The sequence below is a fragment of the Temnothorax nylanderi genome, unplaced genomic scaffold (genome assembly GCF_030848795.1).
Source record: "Temnothorax nylanderi isolate EJ_2023f unplaced genomic scaffold, tnyl_v1.0 TNYL_tig0140_pilon, whole genome shotgun sequence".
NCBI classification, from domain to species: Eukaryota; Metazoa; Arthropoda; class Insecta; order Hymenoptera; family Formicidae; genus Temnothorax; species Temnothorax nylanderi.
In genome coordinates this window covers 304,390-331,452 of record NW_027249202.1, presented here as the reverse complement: position 1 = coordinate 331,452, position 27,063 = coordinate 304,390, and the positions used below count along the sequence as shown (strand labels likewise).

Below are 27,063 nucleotides of genomic sequence, written 5' to 3'. Positions count from 1 at the left end.
CGTGATGGTTTTGTTTTCTTGCAGAAAAATGCAGGAAATAGACGATTTTCCTATTGATCTCCCTCTCTCCCTCTTTTTCTTTTTGAAATATAAGAGAAAATGCAGTAGCTGACTGCTCGAATCCAAGATACCACACAGGAACAGAAGAAGACATGAAACGAAGACTGATATTATATATATATATGCCAGACGAGATAGAGAGAAAGAGAGAGAAAGGAATATACAAAAAGGTGTAACGTGTAACTTGCCGGGGGCCAACAGATAGAGAGAAAGGGAGAGAAAGATAGAAAGAGAAAACCTGGGATCGTCCGAAGAACAGAACAGGAATAAGGGGGCGAGGAACAGAAAAGGAACAAAGAAAACTTCCCTGATCCCTCTCCTGCACGTCACCGAGAATGCCAGCCATCTGGCATCATGCCGTGATTCCCTGCGACGACTATGAATGCCTGCCGGACGCCGGACTGCGCACAGTGGAATGGCGCCTGCCATTCGAGACTCTATTCGTCTATTCTATGGAGGTCCCCTGTGCCCCTTTGCTGCACCATCATTTTTCCCCGCGTACGCATCATTGGCGTATTAAATCGTGAATCTTACCGTCAATGAAGTGCCGCGGTCAAGTACAACGTTCTATACACAATAGTTTACCTACTACAGATTGTGTTTCTTAAGTCTTTTAAAAAGATTTGCATATTGTTGTTACGTTTGAATTTTCCAACGCGTTAAGAGTTAATATAACTTATTTTCTTATGTTCTCAATCTAAGACATTCTCTATTAAAATACAATTACTTTAATATCAACGTGTAGCTGCTCTTGCTTTATATTTTGTAAAGTGTATCTACGATTGTTTCAAAATACAATTTGAGAAGAGAATGAAAAAAGCTACGATGTCACTTAAAACGCAAACGTGCACAAAATCATCACGACGAAAGTTATTAAAAATTTGATACTACTCGTACATTTATGATAACATATATCGAAAAGGTTTCTTTCTCTCTTTCCGGTATTAATAGAAGGATATTATACTGTTGTTGTTAACACATACAACGCACGTGTTAATTATGTTTTACGATCATTTATGATTATCGACATGATAATCATAAAAAAGTATCGAATAAGGCAATTGAGAAACACTGCTAAGCGAAGGATGGAACGATCGACCAATATGATAGTAAATAGCGTGCCCGTAAAGGACAGCAGGAAGATAAGTCAAGGATTTTAACGAGGGAATCGCTCGCTACTTGTAATCGAAAGCAATAGTTTTCCATTGTCTGCAGTCTTTTCATTAAACCTCTTAACGATTATTGTATCTCAGCGTTACGGTTGAGATACGAAAGATACAATATTATGTAATGCGCGAGTACTTATTTCGAAATACAAATACAAATATAATAATTTCAATATATTTTTTAAATGTTAAATTGCTCAGGTCCAAAACTTTTCCCCCATATATAGATAAGGCAAAAACTTCACGCAATGTTACATCAATATATCGGTCTTTAATATGTGGAAAAGAATTCTTACAATTAGTATATAATATATGCATCCCGCCTATGTAATTCTCTATGAGACATCGTTTCGTCGCGTCGTCTCGATGCGAAAAATGATGTCTATGCTCAAGACGCGATAAATCTAAAATTTTTCGTCTAAAAACAGTTTCTTACATTTAAACTTCTAAAATACACATTTCCATATTTCATCGAGGCAAGCAAGAGGCATGGCTTAAAATATTATACAACTAAAATCGATGATATTCAAAATGAATATTCAAGAGAGGTATGTTTTTCATTTGTATCATCATATGTGATAAAACGCGAATTTTTTGCTCATTAAATTCGGTACGGTCATTTCAATCACGTGTACAAAAACTTATAAAATCTTGAATATCAACTATAATATTAGCGATTAATGTGTACGTAAGTAAACTACATAGTATTGGATTTTTCCAGATATTCCAAAACTTTGAAAATTGCATAACTCGTTACTTTTCATATCATAATTCAAAACAGCTATATAAATCTTTACAAAAATAAAAATTGTGATATGTTAACTCGGATTTATCCGTAAATGTATGTACACGCAAAATAAAACGCCTTTATAGAAGTTTTTCTAGTATTAGTAATAGTTTCTAAGTATTATCTGATTCCGAGGAGTATCGGAAATGTCTGCCCACTCACTTTTCACAATGACGACCGTATAAGTTATGCATGAGCTGAGCCTACGGCGAAAAGCAGAGTTTTGTTCACGTATGTATATATCCAGGACAAATGCCGCCCGATAGCATCGATATTACAGAATATATATATTTTTACTGCTCTTTATATATAACAGAGATGCAAAACTTAAAAATTGATTGTATTACGACAATTAACGTTTCTGAATATTTTATGATGCGTTTGACTGAAAGTGGAACGAGCGAGCGAAAATACTCACATTACATACTTAATATTCACATTACAATATCATCTCATTAATAGGAAAAGAAATGTTACGAGTAAAAAAAACTTTTCTGCATAATCACTAAAAAAGGTTACAATTTCCATGGAGTAATTATCCGATTTTATTGGTATAACTACTAATTCACTTCCTCGGTAATGTAATATAACTTTCTTGCTGCAGGTTACATCTCCATTTAATAATTTCTATATAATTTCTATTTTCACTTTAGTTACTCGTATATATAATGTGCCTGGGGACGTTTATTATTGCATTTGTACATTCGCAAACGCAACATATATACGTATATCTCTATCTATATCTCTATAACAATACCATTAAAACGTAATTGTAGACAAATAATATTTAGAGATGCTACGATATTATATTCTTGACAACGCCGCCGCGGGCACAAACGGTTATTAAAACGTTAATTAATCGGCTGCGACCTTACAACTTAAAACCTCGGGAAGCCGCGGGTCAAAGATCAGTAACGGAAGTAAGATCCTTCTTTCGCCTGCCATTCGCTTTCCGTCGTTCTCTTGAAAGAAACGCGTTCAGGACAACGTTAATAACGATACGACGCGACGCGACGCGACGCGACACGACACGACACGACATGACGTGCCGCGACGCCATCACGCCGTCACGCACTCGCACATATTCGTCGTTTCGCACGTGCTGCATACGTAATGCGCATCAACGTAGCGAACAAAGCGAAACGCAAGTGCATATCGTCGAATCACGATGGATGGGACAACAACCAAGGGTGCTAAGCTCTCTATGCATACATGTTTTAGAAAGTATCTGAATTATTGATCCTACGAAAAAAATGACGAAGCCATCAATCCTATTTTATGCTACATGCCTGACGAACAGATTGGAAGTTAGAAGGGATAATAATAGCGAAGTAAATTAGGTCACGAGATATATTCTCTCGTGGAATCCCCTCGCTATACTTTCCTCTCGCAATAACCCAAAGAGATTTTTAAAAAATTTAATTTTTTATACTTTTTAGATAAATACATTGAGTTTCTTACTATAAAGTTAATAATTTGAACCTGGTGCACCTGATTCTATCTATTATTTCTACATCTCAAAATATCTCTCCTTCCACCGAGTAACAGTAGATAGCAATAGCTGTCTGTTGTTGCTCATCTATTTAGATTTAGGTAATATTATCTTAAATCTGCGCTGCTACCGCTACAATCCTAATTACGTTGTCTACCATCCAAACTCTATAGATAAAACAATATTTTTTTACTAAAGGATATTTAAAAAAAATAAATAATGTGCATCGCTATTCTGCTCTATCTATATCACATGCACGTATGTGCAGCTAATTCTTATTCTTTTTATTATCTTTGAATTAGCTTAATCTTGCTTTCATTTTTCCTTAAATATCTATTGCAACTATTATTTATAAAAACGTGCGTACCTGGGTATAAATAGTGCGTAAATGTATGTGTGTCCGCAAATGAATCGAGCTCGGATCCGTTAAGTCTAAATGACTGCGCGGATCAGTCATCTCTGTGGGTTAAAGCGATAATATATACGTACTCTGTAGCTTGTCTACGCATAAACGAGCAACATCGGCGATAACGATTAAACGCGCACGAAAAAGAGAAACACCTTCTCCGCTGAGGTATTTTTACGTTAACGACGCTCATATCTCTTCCATTGGAAAAATCTCGCTTAATATTACGACAATTAAAACACGACAGCGTTTCGTATGCTTCGAGTAATCAGCAGGATCGCGCAAATTTTGTTATAATTGTTATCACCATTACAAGTATCGATTCGAGATTTTAACGCTACAATAAAACTACATTTGAAAGACCTTTTCAATTGTAAGAATATCAAATCTCCAAAGAAAAAAAGCAGCTGAGGTTTCTTATATTTATAACACACTATCAACACTATGTGTGTGCGTGTGCAATGTGTACACAAGCTTTTCATAATTTTATTCGAATAAAAGTTTTGCTTTTTTCGTATTTTGATTCTTTTCTTATTTTAATGTATAGAGCATGATTATGCTCCTATGAAGTCTATGATTAGTAGATTGATTCAAACAAGATTGCAAAGCACGAGAATCAAATTGTTGAAACGTGGCTACGATCAAAAGTTTAACAATAAGTTTTGATAAATATGTTACTAGATGAGTTTTGATCTAATCTCATTGATCTAATCAGAACAAGCTGATTTGTAATTCGCGAGAGTAAACGGCCAAGCGGAATTAACTCACGAAAGATGTTCTCTAAAGATTTACAATCCGCGAACGTTATAAGTATAATCATATCAGTGAGACGACGTGTTTTATTATATGTGTAAACGTAAACAACGTACTTGATATTAGGTCACGTAAACTGCTCTAACTCTGCGATGCAGTCTACGGAGACACGTGCCTACTGCCTAGCGTTCGAAAATAAAAGCTGACAATGAATCGAAGCTATTATACTTAGGAAAATCCCGCGTATTAAGCTCCTACGTCATACTACTATTCAAAAAATACATACACCAGAATAATGTCAGGAGATCGTAAAACGACGTTTAAATGACAAGGAGTTTTCGGCAGTCTTGTACATAAAAGACGAGAGAGAGAGAGAGAGAGAGAGAGAGAGAATCCCGTTCTCTTTCTCTCTCTCTCTCTCTCTCTCTCTCTCTCTCTCTCTCTCTCTCTCTCTCTCTTTCCGTGGGCAGAAACGCGACGTACAAGTAACACGAAACGGAATGGCGAGAAGCTAGTCAAGCTAGGGTGTGCAAGTTACCGGCAATGGCGACGAACAGGAAGATTATCCACGTATCCATGAGTCTGCCGGTCGAGAAGAAGCCGCTGCCGCTGCCGCGGCCGCCGCTAGCTGGGAAGGCTCGTCTGTCCATCACGCGGCGAGATGCATCGCTGATCTTGACACTCGGAATTACACTCCTTCCTCTTCCGATTCCGCGGCGAAGACGCAACGCGACACGACACACGACACCCCAACCGATTCGCGCAGTAAGTGGCGCAAGTGCCGTGACTGCCGTGCAATAACGCGCGCAAATCACTGAAAAATCCTCGGAACGACGGGCGCGCGGGCGCGCGGGCGCGCGGGCGCGGGCGCGAGTCGTCTCTCACCCAACTTCACTCGTGTCTCGTGTTTCGTGTCTCGGGATCCGGATCTGTGAGATCTGTCCTGCCTGCAATGTGCGCTCCAATGTCCCTGTTTCACATGGTATACTCGCACGTTACGATTCGACGCGATTTCTCGCGAAAGAGTCTCGCGGTGGTAGCTCGCAACGTTCTCGAACGAACGAGACGAACGACACGAACGACGAGGACGCTGTCGATGGTCGCGCGCGCCGCCTCCTCGCAGTCCTCGCACGCACCCACGACGCGCGACGCGCGCGTCTTACGCGTGCGTGGATATGTATACGAATTACGTGGAATTACGCACTCTCGTTCGTCCGCCGTCCCCCGTCCGCCGTCCGCGGTGGCCGCGTGGGCACGTACGTATATGTGCGGGTATACGTACGCGTTACGTCGAATGTGTCGTCCGTTGGATACGGAGTATCTCTACGCGTGCGAGGATAAGGATACGGAGAGGCGAGACGTTGATGCACAGTGCCGCGGTGCCGCCAGTGCCGGCGCCCGCGATGCGCGCCGGACTCCGGAGTGGGACAGACAAACGCTACGACGCCGACGACCGAGACGACGAGACGATCGGCGCGTACTTGGCGAGATTACGCGCGCGCGCCAGACGAAAGCGTAAGGGACAGAGACAAAAAGAGATAGATAGATAGAGAGAGAGAGAGAGAGAGAGAGAGAGAGAGAGAGAGAGAGAGAGAGAGAGAGAGAGCGAGAGAGAGAGAGAGAGGGATAGAGAAAACGCAAGGCGAAGGAAACGACGGCGACGTGGAGCGCGAGCGGCGTGCGTACGCGACCGTCGTGCTCTCACCGCCGCGTTGCCCGGAGTATTGACCGACTGTGCTCCTGCCTCCTGCCTCCTGCCTCCTGCTCCGGCTTCGACACGGAGCGACGCGGCGCGGCGCGGCGTGGCGCGGGCGAAAGAGAGGAGAGGGGATGACCGAAGCGAGCACGGGCCACGGGGAGGGAAAACGGCGAGGAAGAGAGTGGAGCGCGGAACAAGCGTGCTCCGAGCTCCGAACTGTGCCGACTACCTTGTACTTGTAACTGGCCACTCTGGCCAGACTGGCTGCGCGCGCACCGCGCGCACGCCGAATTTCGTACTTCTCCGACGCGGCGGCGCGGCGGCGCGGCGGCGCGGCGGCGCGGCGGCGCGGCGGCGCGGCGGCTCGGCGCCGGCCAATGGCCAACCGTCCGTCGAGCGTCCAGCTAGCTAGCCGGCCGGCGCGCGGCGCGACGTTTGAGAATCTGTGTTTTATGGCATGAATGTATCTACACGTACATACGTATGTACATACAGACATATGTGTGCGCGCGACCTATGCGAATTAAAATCAAAAACAGATCGTGGCTACGAGCCGCGAAAGCGTCGTTAAACCACGCTTCGTCGGTGACAGCCCGCGTCGAGCGCCGCCGCCGTTAGATCGACGCACACACACGCACACCTTATATCGACATAAATATTAATAGAAATACCGATATGCTCTTTCTCTCTCTCTCTCTCTCTCTCTCTCTCTCTGTCTTTGTCGATATGTGAAAAATCTCGATACTTTTCTTCATAATTATATGATTTATAATTGCTAAACTATTTTAAGATACTAAAACAGGGAAAACAGAACGATAAATTATCTAGATGTCGGTGCGAAAGATTTCGATATTTTGATAAATATATGACAGTTTGATTCAAAAGAATTTATCTCTTTATCTTTTTCAACTGCAAATTCGCAGGGACCATCAATTTTTTTTCTATCTATTCACGTGCATTTTGCGTTTATTTTAATTCTTATATTTAAAATCAAACAAAAAATGTGTATATATATTACATTTATACACATATAAATATATAAAAAGAAAGAATATTATATACGAGCTACAGTTTGTATTTTATTCCTGAACGTTGTTTCGCAAAATTAATACGAGATTATGAAGAATGTTCTATAATCTGTTTCGGTATTTCTTGATTATTAATGAAAACGCATAAAACGATAAAATCCGCTCGTTGATATAAAACCGTGAAATATGGCGCACCTGCAGATAACGTTTCTGGTATAAGCACAATTAATGTCGGAATAAAGTCAAGACGATGAAACCCGCCGCGTTTAAATCCGCCGCATTCTTTCGGCTACCCGAGAGATGAAAACTTTTATCGCGCTTGATATCACGATGAGGCATCACTAACGCTGTATGCCGACAATCTCGGCCATTGTTAAGAAAGAATTCTATGAACGGTGACGCGATACGGAACGCCCGCGCTTACAGAGAGAAAGAGAGAGTATTAGACTTTTTGTTAAGGCATTTCCCCAACGGACAACGCGGTTGCGAGTCTCACTCCCCCCCCCCCCCTCTCTCTCTCTCTCTCTCTCTCTCTCTCTCTCTCTCTCTCTCTCTCTCTTTAATTCACTGTGTGGTAGTGACCCACTTTTTGCCCTTTTTTATGCAAATGCGCACAATTGCCTGAGAGACACGCGGAAATAAAAATGGAATAATAATCGTCGGAAACGCAATACGTCAAGTTGGACATATTTTTCCGATATTCCCTCTTGATATCTCGTCGACACGATATGTGTCGAGTTGGCTAGAGAGAAATCAAGATACGACGCGAAAAGAGACAATTGGATGCAGGACGACATTATTGTTCTAACGACGTGAAACAATTTTCCGCATTTGTCGCATCTCGCTCGCATCGCGATTGACTCATCGTTAATAGTTACCTCGATTTACATATAATTTTAAACATGCGCATGCGAATTATAACCAATACCACAATGAACGTCCGGAATGCTTTCACGATCAATATTTTAAGGATTCCGTATTTCTAAAAGCGTTTCTCCTGACACGAATCTGCTTTCAGATTTGAAAGATATTAGTAAAATCGTTAGGTGTCATTCAGGACGACATTTAACCTCACAATCAGTTAAATTCACCTGCCAAAAAAGAGGATTTAAATGAAAAAGATGATTCTTCGTGACAGTGATATCAATCTCTACACCTTTTATGATTTCTATTCTCGTGTTTATTTATATGAATCATAATTGCTAGAGAAAACTACCATATTTTTATAAATCTATTTTATAAAAACATATTTGCGACACAACGGGAAGAAAATATTTCAATTTGTATATTTGACATATTTATTCTCGTTTATTTATGGGCCGTAACATTTTTTTTCTTTAAACTTCTATTATCTTTTTTATATCTCGGCATTTTTCTCGTCATCCCAAGTTTGTTCCATCCTTTCACAAAATATTAATTAAATTATTAATTAAACATGACGAAACTATTCCTTATAATTGGTATCATACGTTTAACTCCTCTCTTCCCTGTGCCTGTGGAAAGCTGGTACTAGCGGTTGCATAGACCGCTTCTATTTAATCTCCATTTCTCATCACATTATCACATCACATTCAGCAAAGCTAAGCACGAAGGTACACATCTCTACTCGAGAACGAGTGCAGGTATAAGGGACTAGACATATTTGAACTGGCACAAGCAGTTTGCACGATCGAGTGATACCAGCTAAGGATTTAACGTGTCATAAAGAGTTTAGAATTTACAGCAACAATCGATATAAATAACTTTGTTCTTAATATATACATAAATATATATATATATATATATATATATATATATATATATCGGGAAAAGAGAAAGACAGAGAGTTTTTTCAAATGTTTTTGTTTTTAACTGACTTACGATTACTTCCGCACCGTCGCGAATCAGCTTACAAATAATTAACGAAATTCGATCGGAATTGGCTTGAAAGAGAATATATAGTGACATAAATTAAATAGAATGCAGACATAAGAGCGATGAGAGAGAGAGAGAGAGAGAGAGAGAGACTAAAAATCGACTTTTGTTTACTCTGCGTTGACTTGCGTTTCTGAATGGAAAACACTGGGCAATTTTGCGTATCGATGGAGCTTTGCCGTGACTATCTGCGACGGCAATGACATTCGCAGTTACCCGTTACCCTCGCACGTGACCCTCGAAAACGGTCGTGTGCTCGGTACTCTAAACTTAGCGGGGTGCTTTTCTCTAATGGCGCAGCGGCGTTTATTGGCCAATTGCATAGGTACGCAGGCACCGCAACGCTTGCTGCTCGTATACTCGTATCATGGTCGAGTGGTATTTATCAAGCGATCAGCACTCTAAGCGGGTGCTGATCGCGCTTGAATTTTCACACGGCTGTAGGCGTCACGATTCCAAATAGCACAGAATTTAATTATTATAATTATTATAAATCGCGTTTGTAATTGTATAATAATTGGCTGTTGTATACATTACTGTACTAAATGAATTGTATAATTGCGTGGATTACTTAACAGAATCCAAAATATATATCGTACAAGGCAATAAAATATCGGGGATCGATCGGAAAGCGATTTTAAGATGTAGTTTGCTTCAAGTTTCCCAGATACTCTCCATCTAATCGAAACGCATTGAGATTTGCATAATATATCGATGTGCTATCGTATATGTGTATATAGCTGTAACGATTCGAATCCTACAGAATATCATAATGGCTCGATTTACATTATAATGGTCAATCATATATGAAGTATACGGTTTCATGGCGTCGCGTCGTGCGCTTTCTGAGGAGATTCTTTTTCTAAACACAAGTTTGAGATCAACGAGAAATAATATTTTAAATAATCTTAATTCTTTCATATTAAACGGTTTACAATATAGACGTTATACGTTATGCGAATCGTTAAAAACTTCTACTATTTGAGATTTTGTTTATCGCGCTAATTTGCGATATTCGCGGATATCATAAAGCGAATTACAGAATGTCGGATCTTTTTCGCGTGATTTCTATAATCGTGTTTCGACGCGATAAAATAATTAAGTTCGCGTGCGGTTAATATTCCAAATGCCGTGCAAATTGCGGGCGATCATTTTACTGTGTCGATTAATACGCGTGATCGTAATTAAGTACGTTTTTGCGAGTGTTTGTGTTGTACAATATTATCGTGAGTGCGAACGAACGAATCTGAGAGAAAGAGGAGGAGGTGGAAGTTTGAGAGGCATCAAACGACGACTGAACAACCATAAGGTGAATAAATTATTATATTTATTTTAAAGATAGATCACCGGGATTCGGGAAAATTATATCAAATATACTGTATAAAATTATACTCTGGGAAAAATTTGGGGCCCACGATTATAGTAATCAAATTATTTGGATATCATAACCCTAATTTTACGTATTTGGACTAGAAATAACACCGCGTAACTAAAAATCGTAATTAGCTATTCTATCTATTTCAAAGATTTTTAAGTTATACTAGTCAATTCTCTCAATTAGTTCTGTCGATATTTAGTTACGCAAAAATAATTTTCACTTAAGGAGCACTAACCAAAATGTTAAAGTGCTTAACTGTGGGTCCAAATCGGTAAAAATTTTTCCCAGAGTAAATAGGCCAATCGACTATATTTTTATATTGTATCTTTACACTGATTTCAGTTGGGTTCTTCAATAGAAATGCGACTATAAATATAGGTTTTAGTTTTCCTTATAAGCTCGACTATTATTACTAAAGGTATGAAACATTGTGCACTTGTGTATCAAAATATGCACTTTAACGTGTGTGTATTCTGTTTTATTTTGAGTTGTATATAACTTATGATTCTTTAAATTCTTCTACAAAAATATCGTCTTTTTCAAAGAAATAGACGATATTTTGCAAAATCAACTTCTCAATAATGTTCACTCGAGTTCAAAACTTTCACTACTTGTTCGAGAAAAAGAACGAAGCTATAACAGCCTCTTCTGCAAAATTTATACAACTAAAATGTCAAACCTCTAAAAGAATTATCAATATATTTTAAGTCGTTGACAACTAAGTATCGGTCTTTTTATTTTTACAAAAGAAAGCGTTTCAGAATATAAATACAGCTATTGTCATAATATTTTTCTCTTTTATTAAAATAAAATACTTGGACATATTTTCTTTTCCTTCATTTATTTCGCATATTCTGCTATTGGGTCGAAAGACCCAGTGTTCGTCGAGTGCACTTACTTATTTACCTGCTTACTTATCTTCTATATAGACCTGCCAAGCTCCCCAAGAACCGGCTGCAGTTTTCTTTTGGAAAACTCCTAAAAAAATATATCCGTGATACACCCACTAGATTCTTACAAGTTACTTATCTGAACTACATTTTAATATTATAAATTACAATATACTTTGGAATGTTTTATTAATCCGTAAAAGATACGCCAATAATTATTATAAATTTACGCGTGACAAAATAAAATAATATTGTGTGTGAAATTGCACAAGAGCTACTGTATTTCACGAGAGATCCGCGAGAGATGTTTATAAATTTATTGGCGCATAAATCTTTTTCTAGTCAAGTTATTCTTTATAAATTTTAGTTCTTCCCAGTTTCTGACAAGTTGATACGTGAAGTTTACTTTACTTTACTTTTACTTTACCTTTACCGACACCAAGACAAATTTCGCAAGACTGCGCATAAGGATATACTCAGATCAGCAAGGATGAACGATCACGAACGAACATTTACAACGAGCATGAACGAGGGTAACCAGCTTTTTTTTTGATATATTGAAAAGAGTTGGAACGTATTCGTCGATGTATATATATATTTATATGTATATTACTCGTTTGTACTCGCGACACCATTCACGATCACTGAAGCAGGTTCAATCGCGCTCTTTACTCGGTCATGCAGCTTAAAATGGAATAGAATACATAGTAAGGGAAACATTGTTGTAAACACGAGTTATAATTTAATATCCAATGTACGTCATACATACAGACTGGCATGGTTAGTGACACGCTTATGCACAAACACGTACGAACAAACACTCGCACACACGCATCAACAAAAAAATAGTTGCACGCATTCACATGCGTACATATGCGTATATATATACCTGCACACACGCATATGCGCTTATATATATACATATATTATATTTTATACGAAAAATTATACATATGTAACATATAATATCATATATAACAGGATATACATTTTCACATATATTTCGCAGTACACAAGTATATATGTGTAAGTATATATTCGCAGAGCGAAATGGAGAGAAAATTCTCGTTTTGTTCATTTTTTCAAAATATATAAATTCTCGTACCTCTCTCTTTCTCTTGTTACATGTATAAATATATAACAAGAACGGTATGTTGCAAAATCACACTGCTCACGTTTAATATTAATTACGCTCTCTCTCTCTTTCTCTCTCGCTCTCTCTTTCTTTTTCTTACTACATGTATCATCGTTCTCGTGTACATCAATCTATAATTTCCTTCTGCAAGAATTTACACAATAATGATACGTTACTATTTGTGCAGACGCGACGAATGTTAGTAGTAAATTTGGCGAACGACAAAGATGAACTCTTAAGAAATAATGTCCCTAAATATTATCGAAATGAGAAATCAGCCGTCGTCCTCACGGCTGGCCTTTCAATGACGACTCTCACAACCTTCTGCATACATTCACTAGAATCTTTTTCGTATTTTCAATATCACAATGGTTCAATATATTGACTATTTCATAGATAATTTTCTTTAACTTCTAGAAGCGTGTTGTGAACATATTATCGATTTCACATTCCCTGAATGTGACTCTTTTTTCTTTTGTTATTTCGCGACGCGAATGATTATGGTTAAATGTGCAATATATGTATATTTCGCGAACGTTTCTCTAACTTCAATCTCAACTGCCGCAACTATCCTTCATTTTTAAGCGATAATGTCCAAGTTCATGGAGGTTTTCTTTTCACTTTAAATCAAAATTTTCTAACAATAATATTACATATGTAAAATAAATCAATAAATAGAATCGTTTATGAAGCGTGATAAACATAAACTGCGAGATATATAGGAATACTTCCGTTTCGTCAGACTATTTTCTTACAAGAATTTTTGCTATTAGCTTTTTTCGATTGATTATCAGTTAATGCATATTTTACTTGACAGATTAATTAAATTACAGATTCGTAAAATAAATAAGTTTATCGGCTGAAATAACGTTTTAAAGTATGTATAGCGTAACGTAAAGCATATAAAATAGATATATTATATATAATTTCTATATAAAATAGATATTATATATAATTGCTAAAACAATTTTGCATTTTGTAGCTGTACTATTCGATTATCGGCAAATAACAGCCTGACGCCTTAATTACAGTTTACATAAACCCCTTTTTATCATATATTATATCTATATGTATATACACTATCTATATGTATGCTCAAGTATACTCGAATCGCGTTTCTATTGTTATAAAGATGCCCTGTATCGCGCTTTCAAATTTCCATTTTTGGCCTCGCTCACGTCCGTAAGTGGGCCTCATCCGCCCACGCTTGGACACAACCCTGCGCGTTCCTTGCATTTATGCACTCCTCCATGGACGGCGATATAAAATGACGTAGCTTTATTACAGATCATATGACACGTGAGTATCCGAGTATCCGAGTATCCGAGGAACGCTAAAGCCTGAGTATCTAAAATTTCAAACGAGACACGCGCGAGTATGGCGCAACCTCGACCTCTTGTAACTTCACCCGATATACTGATTAAACGCCTTTACTTTGACAACCGTTTCCGTTGCAAGAATAACGATCGAAATATCCTCACGGTCATAATAAAAATGAGTTTTTGTGCATAGTTCAAATATCATAAAATATATCACGTTTCGCACAACAGGGCTGTAAAAGTTTGAGGGTTACAAGTTCTTTCTTTTTTACTTTAGCTTTAAAATGATATATTACTAGGAGATGCATACATTCGCGATAAGATGCCCTGTTTTTAATCTTAAATATACACATATTACATATATACTTAATATAAATAAATATACACTTATAAGTCTGTTATAAGACGGCTTGATTTTTAAATAACGCATTATTATGTTTCACCGACATTATGAATTTAACAAAAGATATTTCGAGTAAAGATTTAGGATTTTGAAAGAAAATGAGGTGCTTTATTATAATTTTGTGTCAATTTTTTTCTACGATTAATAATATCGGTGAAATTAAATTACGGCATTTAAAATTGAGCTATCCTGCATATATTTTTTCGTGCTTTTACGCTCAGACTCAAATAGTTTTAAACAGAGCGTTTATCAGTATGGACAATTAAGCGATATATTTTTACATTTATAATTAAATGTAAATACTACAATGTTCAAAGTAATTAAGGAAACACTTTTTCGGCTAATTTTTTGTACATTATAAAAAAACTAAAAAAGTACATATTTAATATGTACTTTTATACTACTTAAATCTAAAAAAAAAAAATGTTCGTCAGATACCTGCCAGGTAATTGCCAGAGTAATCCTCTGATCGTTTCAAACAGTATTTTTTATGTTCTCTGAATAAAATGATTAAACGATGGAAAACAGTGTTGCGCGATAAAATCAATGTCGATACGTGATGTCATTTTTTATAGCACTCTCGCAGATTGCGATAGTTAATAGCAACAATAGAAATTTATAGAGTACGTAATACCAGTACCCAAAAACTATGTAACATATCAATTAAGTTATATGTGCGAATATAATGAGATTTTGCATATAATAGCAGAATTCTTACGTGCTATGATCTTGCGTGTATAGTATATAATCATAATAATGCTGATGTAGCATGTCCATCCATAAGAGAAGCGTTTATAGCGTTATACATAGATAAAATGAGTAGAAAGTTTATAATTTTACATCGAAATCATAGCGTGCGAATTCGATTATATCGCAACACAAGAGAAAGTATCGTAGTTTATGTGCAAAGATATGCAAACGTGTGTAAAAAATATGATCACGCGAAGTCTCTTAGCCTCTTCGCAATTAGAAGTTAGATTAGATTATACATGCGCGACCTGTGTATAATAGACAAGTGTAAAAGACCGGTGTGTCGAAATTTTTCACAAGCTTGATAAATAATCTATATTGAGTGTCATTTCAACATATAACATCAATTTTTTGGCTTATATAAACGCGCACACATGTAAAGGTGCTTTCTTAAATGTATAAACTAATATAGATTCTCTTTTACATTTAAACACTAATGTAGGCCATGGCATTATTCTTTTAGTATATAAAAAGATCTGATATACGTAAACATATAAAGAAATATAAAGCGTGAATTTATTAAAAATGTATCAAAAAATAATAAGTCACTCAAACGATCATAAATAGTCAATTATAAATAGAATTCAATATTAAACGCACCTAATACATGCATTATGCTATGAGCAATGTGAAAGAATTAAAAATAATATTCAAACATTCTTGGCGCATAAATACAACAAGAATTCTTAGGTTCAACATTAAGTGGCACCATAATTAATTATTTGGCATCTAAATTATTCTATCAATATTAATAATTGATGATAACAAACAATTATAAATATAAGATACATACTTCTTGTAATAATAAATGTAATTAGTATAATAATGCCATCTTTCAAATTAAATATCTCTGTCAATTTAAACAATCAAAATCAGTCTCAACATTGCTCTATATATATATATATATATATATATATATATATATATATATATATATATGTAGCAAAAAATAGAAATAATTTTTGTAGTTAAAAAATTTATTGTAACTGAATGCTTCCTCTAATCAACCACAATATAAAATTAATAATAAATTTTTTTTTAAAGAATAACAATTATGCTGAGATGCAATAATTGAAATTATTTATGCTATATTTGTGCCTCCACAATTTTATTCATTACGATTTTATTGTATAAACTGATGACAGTCTTATTAATGTAATACCATGAGTTTGTACACCAGACCTTTATGTATATACGAAAGTTAGTAATTATTAGTAAAGGCAATATTGCCTCACATTAAATACTTTATTTCTTATTTAGTTTCACAATAATTTATTTGTATTAAATATATCAACAACTAATTAATATTTATCAATAAAAACGAAAATCTTTGTTAACATAAAAAATAAAATACCAGAAATTTGTAACATTATCAAATAATTAACAATAAATAAATGAATAGTATATAACATCCGTTAATAAAATGTCTATAAAAGATTATTTATAATTTTAATCTTTTCTCTACCATATTTAAAGATTTTCTTATCTATTAACCATCTCGGTATCAAATTCTTTATTATAGTATTTAATTTGTAATTTTATAACGCGTAAAAAATGAAATAATGTACAATACTGCTTTATTTTTATTAATTACGCAAATAATTAATAATCAATTGTCATAATTGTATTCCTAGCATAGAAAAATGGGAGGACAAGTCATGAGAAGACACACATTTAATGTGCTCGATCTTAGAATACGTTTGATAAAATTTGTCATGAAGAGACTATCTAAATTATAAAAGAAAAGGAAAACGATATTGTAATTAATAAAGCCACTTAAAGCTATAACAGCTATTTGAAAAGTGAGCTTGATATCGACGAAATGATTGTAGTCATTTTATGACAAGGATTTCTCTTATATGCGAAGAAGTAAAAAACTTGTAATATTATGCATTGTGCAATAAAAAACGCTCAATTTCATATATATATATTCTTTTCAATGGTAGAAAATTTGATGTGTACACGCACACATGGATACAGATGTGGTCTCATTTTATCATCCGGAGAATGGACAGTCAATGTTTCCAATGCTTATTTTTTGCCACAAATATCGTAATAAATTAATCCTAAATTAGATTTAAAGAATCTTCTAATTTAATTTGCGTAGCATTGGCATCAGAGCCTTCTTGTTTTTCATTGGCACACTTTCTGATATCTACTCTCCATAAATATTATATCCACAGGGTATAAAGGAGAAAAGATACTTCATAGCACTCATTAATGCTATGATATAATAAAGAACAAAAAAGTCATAGATACCTATAGAATAGTTGAAGAAAAATTATTCTCTCTGATAAATTTTCTAAACAAGGACGTACTTTTCCAGAAGCAAAGGCATTGCACGATTTTTACGATACAGCACCATGGTCTTCGGTCTTCTTGCGCATGTAGTTTCTCTTGAAAACTTATAAAATGTTACACTTTTTCGAACGTCGTCGCTTTTTTTGATTTTTCTCCAATTCGGCCGGGGGTTGATTTCTGATAATGCGAACAACCTTAAATAATAAATATATTTTAATATTTATACAACATAAACGGAATAACATAAACGGAAATAATTTAATAATCGTCTCTTTTAATATTTTTACCTCGTGAAACGCCGCGTCTACATTCAGTGGTGGATCTTTGGCAGAAGTTTCGATATAATGTATGCCCAAACGATGAGCCAATTCTCTTCCCTGTTCCTCCGTGACTTTTCTCAAATGCACCAGATCGACTTTGTTAGCCACCAATAACATAGGATAAACATCTCTATCTTTCACTCGTAGAATTTGAGTATGAAAATTGACGATGTTTTGATACGATTGTTTATCAGTCACAGAATATACCAAAAGAAATCCATCACCTTTCCGCATATATTGTTCACGCATAGCACTAAATTCTTCCTGACCAGCTGTATCTAACACTGCAATAACACATAAATATTCATTCGTCGTTAGAAAAGTCATTTTTAATGTTTCATATTTCTGACAATGCATCAACATGCCTTTTTCATTATATTACATAAATTTCTAGTTGTTAAACATTTTTTATTCGGTAATAATATAATTATTTGAAGAAATATTAAAAATAATTTAATATAATAGATTGACGATAAAGAAAAAAATCAAGTATCTGTAGCAGAGATATAAAAGCATTTACCATCCAAGATACACCACTGTTTGTCTACCTCCGCGTGTTGAATATAACTATCCTCAATAGTTGGATCGTAGTCTGCGACAAAGAGTTTCTGAAAATACTGTATCGTGAGTGCGCTCTTGCCGACACCTCCATCTCCAACTACGACCAGTTTAAAGGTCATAAGGTTTTCATTGTTTGGAGGACGTGTCATTCCGCCTCTCGATCGTCTACTCCTTTTCCGCCCGCTCCTGCGTCTGCCTATCCTGTCAACTCTTCTAACGTGTCTCTTTGGCAGTGCAATCGCTCGTAGGTTCGCGAGTTGTCTCGTTCGACACGGAAGATCCTGTAACGACAACGACCAAAGCTTTTAGGGAACCTGACCTGCGAGCACCTGCGAGAATGTGAACCCAAAAATGCACGAAATTATCCAATATCGTAAGGAATACGCTAACGCGTGGTTATTTACGCGTAAAAGTCGGGAACGACAAAACGCGGCATCATCGGCGTACTCGGCGTAACGAGTGTGCCAATCTCGCGAACTTGTGTCCTCGTCAACCGACAACAGACGCTTACAACGTTTTGTGGCGATTCACAGTTCACGCGCAACGGTAGAGAGATGCGATTAATTGTTTCACGCAACGTTGGATTACCATACCAACGAAACTCACCTTTGCTCACCTTACATGATCCGCCACTTCTGCTTACTCCTACTACTCGTGCTAGTTGTGCTGGCAGCTGTCAGTCCGCAAGTACCAAAGTACCCGACTCCCGACCCGAGACCCGAGACCCGAGTACCGTGCGCAAATATAGCCACGCGCGCGCGCGCGCGTATATGTCATGCGCATGCATATGCAAAAGTGTGTAGTGTGTAGCGAAATCATATATGCACACATACACTTTCGCACTAACGCGTCACGACCGTCACGACTTCACGGCACACCACACAGCGCACACAGCTCACTTCACGTCGTGCGTCGTGCCGGTCGTGCGTCATCGACGTGAAGCGCGCTCTGCGCGCTGCGTGCTGCAGTCAGTGCAGTCTGCACTCCGCAGTGTGTCGCGAGTCGCTGCGACGAGGCAATACCAACTTTACCGACATTTGTCCAACCAGCGATTTGGACATATGTTCAATTTTTCCAGGTATTCAAAAACACTCAAAATATTACTTTAAATATCTAAATATATACTTTAACTGTGATATCATGATATTAAAAATATAATTGACGCATTAAACATTAAAACGTAATGTATTAATTTTAGTTTCTTTTAGTACTTTTTTCAAGATTATAACCTTTTAGTTGGCCATTTGTGTGAATCAAATTTTACTGATTTCAGAATGTTTTAAAATGTGTACTTGTTTACTTGTATGCTCGTAGGTTATGCCGGGTGAAACGCGTATAATTCAGTAAATTAATCATCTTATATATTTGTATATTAATAACAGCGATAAAAAATATAGTGGACACGTTTAATGAACAAATGTGTACATCGCGAGTTGCGAGTGTGCACATACATCAAGTATAACATAATTTTAAGTTAGGTTAGGTTACATTCCATGTAAGAAAATGTCTTTAATAGAACTTGTATAAAAGTTAAAACGACGAAGAAATAAATTTGAAAAGTTTAAATTAAACATTTTGCAGGAAATAGTATTTCTTTAAATATTGAAAACCAAATTTCAAAATATCAAAATGGACACGGATTTATACGATGAGTTTGGAAATTATATTGGTCCTGATCTGGCGTCGGAGAGCGAGGATGAAAATGAATATAGCAATGTTGGCGATGACACCGAGGATAGAGAACGATCCGATGAAGAAATGGAAGAAGACAAGGATGAGTCACGAGAGCAAGTGGACCAAGGCTCTTCTATGGCGGTTGTATTGCACGAAGATAAGCGATATTATCCCAGTGCCCTAGAGGTGTATGGACCTGAGGTATAACAAGCTATTGATTAATATAAATTTTTATAATTTAAAACTATGAAATGTTGATATAACTTATTGTTACAATATATAATCACATTTCTATTTTATGGTACCAATTAAAATGTAAATATTTCTATTCTCTTGTTTTACTATTTTCAAGAATACAATAAATTGTTTTATTCTCTCTAAAGAGCTCGTTAGATATATATTTTTTATATAAATACTTTTAGGTAGAAACGCTTGTGCAAGAAGAAGATGCCCAACCGTTGGATAAACCACTAATAGCACCTACTAGAAAAGCAAAGTTTCAAATAAAACAGCAACAGTTGCCTGAAACGACATATAGCATTGAATTTTTAGCAGATATGATGGATGCGCCGCATCTTATTAGAAATGTAGTTTTGCTGGGACATCTTCATCATGGCAAAACTACCTTAGTCGATTGTTTGGTACAACAAACGCATCCTTATATACACAGCATAACCGATGAGAAACCATTGAGGTATCGCTAGAAACGGTCCAACTTTTACTTATTAAACTAATCATAAAAACAAAATGTAATTTTTATTTATGTGTTATCAGATATACAGATACATTATTTACCGAGCAACAAAGAGGCGTCTCCACGAAAGCTACTCCCGTTACTCTCTTGCTGCAAGATGTTAAATCTAAATCATATCTTTTAAATGTATTTGATACACCGGGCCACGTAAATTTCTCTGACGAAGCGACAGCTGCGATCCGATTGTCGGACGGCGCGATATTGATCGTTGACGCGGCGGAGGGCGTGATGCTGAACACCGAACGTCTGCTGAAGCACGCGATTCAGGAAAAACTCGCTTTGACAGTTTGCATAAATAAGATTGATCGTTTGGTATTGGAGTTGAAACTACCACCCTTGGACGCTTACTACAAATTACGGCATATTATTGAGGAGATCAACGGGCTAATAGCATTGTACTCTTCGGATACCGAGAACCCTGGCTTTGTTTCGCCTGCCGTAGGAAATGTTTGTTTCGCTAGTTCCGAATATAATGTGTGCTTTACTTTGAAATCATTTGCCGCGCTCTACGCTAGGAACTATCCTGGACTTAATGCCAACGAATTCGCCAAACGACTCTGGGGTGATATTTATTTTAACCCTAAAACACGGAAGTTTACTAAGAAACCGCCGCATAATACTGCGCAGCGAAGTTTTATTGAATTTATCCTGGAACCTCTGTATAAGATATTCGCGCAAGTCGTCGGTGATGTAGACACAACATTACCCGATGGTAAATCCCATTCTTCCTTTTTCTTATTTGTTATAACTTGTTACTTGGACAGATAATTATTACATACGTTTCGTTCACAGTTTTGGACGAACTCGGAATACGATTAACATCCGAGGAGATGAAAATGAATATACGACCATTGCTGAGACTTGTCTGCACGAGATTCTTAGGAGATATGTGCGGATTAGTGGATATGTGTGTCACTCATGTACCGAGCCCGCAAGCACACGCACCTACTAAAGTACAGCACGTCTATACTGGCCCGATGGATTCGCCTCTCACGCAAGACATGGTTAATTGCGATCCCGACGTTAGTATTTTAATTTCAGCGTCACACATTGCTACTTAACTTAATTAATTTAATCACATCAGTAGCATCAATTGTAATGAAGATTTATTTTATTAATAAGAGGGATTAAAAAATAAAATTTCAATTACATTTAATTAGTTTTCTGATAAATAGAGGAAACTAATTACAAAATGCTATATCAAGGCTTCGAAATTCTTTCTAATAGATATTATAAATTTTACCTATTTTAATATATTGGATATTTTTTATGAGAAATTAATGTTTTTGTAGGGAAGACTAATGATCCATAGTACAAAGATGTATCCAACCGAGGATTGTACCCTATTTGTAGTTCTTGGCAGGGTAATGTCCGGTACATTGGAAGCAGGACAACGCGTTCGCGTATTAGGTGAAGCGTATTCACGCACAGACGAGGAGGACTCGCGCGTTCTCACAGTGGGCAGATTGTGGATCAGCGAGGCGCGTTACTCGATAGAGTTGAGTCGCGTGCCTGCGGGCAACTGGGTCCTAATAGAAGGTATCGATCGGCCGATCGTAAAGACTAGCACCATCACGGATCTAAACAACTCGGAAGAATTGCACATCTTTCGGCCACTCAAGTTTAATACGCAGAGTGTTATCAAAATTGCCGTCGAACCGGTCAATCCATCCGAGTTGCCGAAGATGTTGGACGGTTTGCGAAAGGTAAACAAGAGCTATCCGCTACTGGGTACGCGAGTGGAGGAAAGCGGTGAGCATGTCGTGCTGGGAACCGGTGAACTTTATCTCGACTGCGCGATGCATGATCTGCGTCGCATGTATTCCGAGATCGACATAAAGGTGGCCGATCCGGTGGTCGCCTTCGCGGAAACTGTCGTGGAAACCAGTTCCCTCAAATGCTTTGCCGAAACGCCAAATAAACGGAACAAATTGACGATGATAGCAGAACCGCTTGAGAGGGGTCTCGCCGAAGACATAGAAGCCGAACATGTCCGTATTACTTGGAACAAGTAAGTAGCCATATAGAAAGTCCATTATACCTGAAAGTTACCAAAGAGACTTATAGCGTTAGAAACTTCTCTTTTCAAATTTTGTATCAATCATATTTTTATTAGGGAAAATCTTCACATAATAAAATAATATACAATTAATATCCACGACATTAAAAATGACATTAAATTATTATCATTTTATCATTATGTATGTATGTATGTATGAAAACTTTATTCCCATTCCCCGTAGGGTTTTACAATCATCATTTTATCATTATTTTATTTCTATTTCATTTTTTTTCCAGAAAGAGACTCGGAGAGTTTTTCCAAACAAAATATGATTGGGATTTATTAGCAGCGCGAAGTATATGGGCATTCGGTCCCGACTCTACCGGACCCAACATTTTAGTGGACGACACTCTGCCTTCCGAAGTAGATAAAACATTGTTGAACAGCGCCCGTGATGCTATCATCCAAGGCTTCCAATGGGGAACTCGCGAAGGTCCGTTATGTGAAGAGCCGATCCGGAATGTCAAGTTCAAAATTCTTGATGCAGTCATCGCACAGGAGCCGCTGCATAGAGGAGGTAATTTTATTAACATATACAATATATCGCTATATTAATTGGAATGTAATATAAAAGTCGAAATAAATCGATAAAAGTTTGTTAAAAATAATAATTTTTATAATTTGTACCACACATATTTGATTTCGTGCCCTCAGGTGGTCAAATCATCCCTACTGCTCGACGTGTCGCGTATTCCGCTTTCCTCATGGCGACTCCGCGACTGATGGAGCCGTATCTGTTTGTCGAGGTACAAGCGCCCGCGGACTGCGTGTCCGCCGTTTACACCGTTCTGGCGAAAAGGCGAGGTCACGTGACGCAGGATGCTCCAGTTCCGGGCAGTCCGTTGTATACGATCAAGGCCTTCATACCAGCGATCGACAGTTTCGGCTTCGAGACAGATCTACGAACGCACACCCAAGGTCAAGCGTTTTGCTTGTCCGTTTTTCATCATTGGCAGATCGTGCCCGGAGATCCCCTGGACAAAAGCATCACCATCAGGCCGTTGGAACCGCAACCAGCCACCCATCTGGCCAGAGAGTTCATGCTGAAAACGCGAAGACGCAAGGGACTGTCCGAGGACGTGTCCATCAACAAGTTCTTCGATGATCCTATGCTGCTCGAGTTGGCTCGGCAGGATGTGCTACTAAATTATCCCCTCTAATTTAATAAATATATATATCAAAGTAACATGTAAGACACATTATCGAGCATTAAAGTTTCTTATCAAGAAAGACGTCTCGCATGAATGTTCATTTCGCATTTCCTTCCATCAAAACGTGATTTTCCTCTAATAAAACAAAAAGAAACTATTACCGATGTAATTTCATAATTGTTTATTGTCAGAGAATCTAAGGAGTAAAATCATTCAAGGACACAGTCCTTGGATTAAGAAAACTGACTATCTATTCTCAGAGAATGGAAGTTGGAACCCTGCTCTTTTAGAGGTTAATGTTCGATTTTCATCTTAAAAGTACTTAAATGCACCTAAAATATGCAAAACAAACGTTATTCTAACTCCGTAATAAAATAATTACATCGGCTATCGCTTCCTTGCAATATGCACTATCATTTCAATTATTTAAAAGTATCAAAAGTAGTGAAACAAAAAATATTGCATACTATACATATTATAAATTATAATGGAACGAGTATTCGCGCGATATGATCTTTCTTGTGAAACTTATTTTTAAGTCAATCGCAATTTATCTCTAAATTATTCGCAAAATGATCTTTCCTATTTAAATCTATTTTTAAACTTAGTAATTATAACCAATAATAATTTCACAAAAACGATCCAGATAGCAAAACGCCTGTCATATTTACGAAATATGTATACATATACGTAAACTCGTGACGAGCATTTGCACAAATAACATATTAATGCTGCGTCTGCAAATGTTCAGCAATAGAATTGAATTTGTTTCAAGCAACGGTGGGGGGGGGGGGTTCTCATTCAATATTCGTTACATTTTTCCAGCAACAGCTTACTGCCAAAAGGTCCCATTGCTACGTTTTGCTATCTGGGGATATTTCGAATCTAATATCTTTTATTATATTATCGATCATCTGCCGTTTTTTTGGAATATCGTTATATTTATTAGAAAATCATAAATGATAATAAAACACGCCGGATATTCATTCCTCCGTCCATTTAAAACTTTTTCTTCATCTTACTCCTTTGATATATTTCTCATTATTCTAAACTGTTTGCCATTTCTCATTCCTAACCGCTTAAATCTAATTCATAAACCAGGAATAATGAGTACGTTTCTATATGTCTATCTTCCTCTTTTTTTGTTATATAACAAGATTGCGTCTATCATACTAAATCATTATTAATTGCATTAATCTCGGTAAACATCGAGAACAAAGCCGTTGCAAGCCATTGCGATAATCTGAATAAGAAGAATCGAGAAGGTTCCCTCTTATAAAGAAAATCGCCCTATGCATGCTTTTAAAATTGCCATATCGGTAACTTTCTCCGCATGTGACATCGTTGCGTACTAAAAAAAGACTGTACTAAAAACTAGGTCGTAACATTTTTGCGATTGGGCATTGGAAATAAGAATAATTGCGACAAATAAGACTTCGTTCACGTTGATCCTCGATTTCCAATTTCCAATATACATATTATAGTACTATACACGCAATATATGCGCAAACACGGCGCAATTTCGAATCTTCGACAGTTGATGATCGCGTAATTTGATACAAAGAATGCGTTCCGGAGCGCGCTATTAGCGCTATTGCGTCATTTTATCTTTATCGTTCAATAGGTGTAAATTGTAAAACAATACAGATAGAATGATACAATAGCGCTAATAGAATCATGCAGTTAATATAGCGCTATTGTGTCCGCATCCGAATTCGATGCCCTCGAGGACCGTGCAATGGTGCAATTCGTGCAAAGGCTGTTCTAATCCTCGGGAGATACGTAATACGTAATACGTAATACGTGCCGAGTGCCGAGTGCCGACGCGACGGACGCGAGAAAGTTGCGCGTCGCAACGCCGGGCCGTTCGCGCACGCGGCGGGCGGAGTTGCAGCTGCGCGTCGTCAAATAGGCGGGCCCGGACGGTCCGGACGGCCCGGTCAGACCCGGTGGACGGAGTCAGGCGCCATTTTAACGTCCTTGGTCGCTCCCACCTATCCGCCCATAGGTCGGAGTAGTCGGACTCGTACCCGCCCGAATGATGCGACGCGCGCGCGCTCGAGCCGCGGCTCCTTCGGCGTTTGGCCTTTGGCCGGCAACGGGCAACCTATTCCGGCCTCCGACGGCTTCGGCCACGACGCTGTCGACGCTATCGCGAACGATCGATCAGCCACTACATTCTGGCTCTGACGTTCCTTTTCATCTCTCCATGCTCCGTCTTTCATCTATATCTATACGCACACAACCGCTCAATCCGACGCACCCCTCGCTGTTTCTACATGACGCGACTGCTTCGGCTTCTACCTTCTATGACGCGAATTAGCTTCTTGCCATAAAACTCGATATATATATATATATATATATATATATATATATATATATATATATGAGGCATTCTTTGTCAAATCGGACACTCCCCCTGTCCAAAAATGGGGGCAACCGAAAAATTTCTTTTAGGGCTCATTTTATAGCTACATGCATGTACTTTCGTTTTAACTCCGGCCTTTTTGAAAAACCAATTAGGCAAACCCAATATGGCGGCTAAAACCAGGGGACCCCCCCTGGGGACTGAACCCCCTGGGGGAACTGTAAAAGAATGATGCTTCAAAATTTCGGGTACATCAGGTAACGCTGACCGGAATCTTTTATTTAAGTGTCTTGTTGACTTAAATAAAAGATGTACCCGAAATTTTAAAGCATCATTCTTTTACAGTGCCAGCATCTAAAAAATTATTTTTGAAACGATTTTCGAATAGTAAACATGAAGTCACATTTTCCTTAGAAAATACGAACTAATAAAAAAGAGATTCCAAGGTTTCGTCATGTTTTTAAACGTTTTGCATTATGGAGTTTTTCGCAATTCGTGAGTAGCCACTAAAAAACCCTAAAACATTGAATTTCAGAAAAATAGAAACTAATCGTTATACTTAATTCAGACTTTGGCAATTATAAGATCATTTTTTGCAACCCTTGGCCGCTATATTGAAATTTAACAATGTGATCAAGAGATCAGAGATTGAAAAAACGCTGCAGCACTTAATTTAATGAGCCTGGAACCAA

General features: G+C 37.5%; 3 protein-coding genes across 9 annotated transcripts in view; 1 reads left to right on the top strand and 2 right to left on the bottom strand.

Moving 5' to 3' along the window:
• Positions 1 to 6,574, bottom strand: part of Dtn (transmembrane protein 132C dtn) — a 98,601-nt gene extending 92,027 nt beyond the window's left edge. Inside the window, exons 1-2 of one of the 3 annotated variants that reach the window (XM_071714407.1) lie at positions 5,869 to 6,574; positions 5,203 to 5,634 (exon numbers count right to left, since the gene is read on the bottom strand). In XM_071714407.1, coding sequence (XP_071570508.1) covers positions 5,203 to 5,314 — 112 coding nt within the window. In that variant the 5' untranslated portion in view covers positions 5,315 to 5,634; positions 5,869 to 6,574. Of the gene's footprint in view, positions 1 to 5,202 lie in introns of all 3 variants that reach the window. The other 2 variants (XM_071714408.1, XM_071714406.1) reach the window with 2 other exon arrangements.
• Positions 6,575 to 10,595: 4,021 nt separating this feature from the next.
• Positions 10,596 to 24,084, top strand: LOC139777142 (116 kDa U5 small nuclear ribonucleoprotein component). 3 transcript variants are annotated; one of them, XM_071714365.1, is made up of 8 exons: positions 10,596 to 10,614; positions 19,944 to 20,237; positions 20,459 to 20,730; positions 20,811 to 21,502; positions 21,583 to 21,812; positions 22,083 to 22,801; positions 23,089 to 23,369; positions 23,507 to 24,084. In XM_071714365.1, the coding sequence occupies exons 2-8, from the start codon at positions 19,992 to 19,994 to the stop codon at positions 24,010 to 24,012; spliced, it is 2,946 nt and encodes a 981-aa protein (XP_071570466.1). In that variant the 5' UTR covers positions 10,596 to 10,614; positions 19,944 to 19,991; the 3' UTR covers positions 24,013 to 24,084. The 3 variants fall into 3 exon arrangements, with proteins under 3 accessions (XP_071570466.1, XP_071570465.1, XP_071570464.1); XM_071714364.1 differs by lacking the exon at positions 10,596 to 10,614 and adding an exon at positions 19,307 to 19,440; XM_071714363.1 differs by lacking the exon at positions 10,596 to 10,614 and adding an exon at positions 19,623 to 19,857.
• On the bottom strand, positions 12,293 to 19,201 carry LOC139777146 (ras-related protein M-Ras). 3 transcript variants are annotated; one of them, XM_071714373.1, is made up of 4 exons: positions 18,969 to 19,201; positions 18,322 to 18,643; positions 17,769 to 18,085; positions 12,293 to 17,675 (listed from the first exon to the last, which is right to left on the bottom strand). In XM_071714373.1, the coding sequence occupies exons 2-4, from the start codon at positions 18,509 to 18,511 to the stop codon at positions 17,586 to 17,588; spliced, it is 597 nt and encodes a 198-aa protein (XP_071570474.1). In that variant the 5' UTR covers positions 18,512 to 18,643; positions 18,969 to 19,201; the 3' UTR covers positions 12,293 to 17,585. The 3 variants fall into 3 exon arrangements, with proteins under 3 accessions (XP_071570474.1, XP_071570475.1, XP_071570476.1); XM_071714374.1 differs by having other exon boundaries at positions 18,979 to 19,201; XM_071714375.1 differs by lacking the exon at positions 18,969 to 19,201 and adding an exon at positions 18,767 to 18,901.
• Positions 24,085 to 27,063: the final 2,979 nt, after the last annotated feature.

Coding starts and splice junctions, on each gene's coding strand:
- LOC139777142 (XM_071714365.1), top strand. CDS start 19,992: ATGGACACGGATTTATACGATGAGTTTGGAAATTATATTGGTCCTGAT. Junction 21,813..22,082: donor TGGTTAATTGCGATCCCGAC/GTTAGTATTTTA, acceptor ATGTTTTTGTAG/GGAAGACTAATGATCCATAG. Junction 22,802..23,088: donor GTCCGTATTACTTGGAACAA/GTAAGTAGCCAT, acceptor TTTTTTTTCCAG/AAAGAGACTCGGAGAGTTTT.
- LOC139777146 (XM_071714373.1), bottom strand. CDS start 18,511: ATGACACGTCCTCCAAACAATGAAAACCTTATGACCTTTAAACTGGTC. Junction 18,086..18,321: donor ACAGTGGTGTATCTTGGATG/GTAAATGCTTTT, acceptor GTGTTATTGCAG/TGTTAGATACAGCTGGTCAG. Junction 17,676..17,768: donor TAGACGCGGCGTTTCACGAG/GTAAAAATATTA, acceptor TTATTATTTAAG/GTTGTTCGCATTATCAGAAA.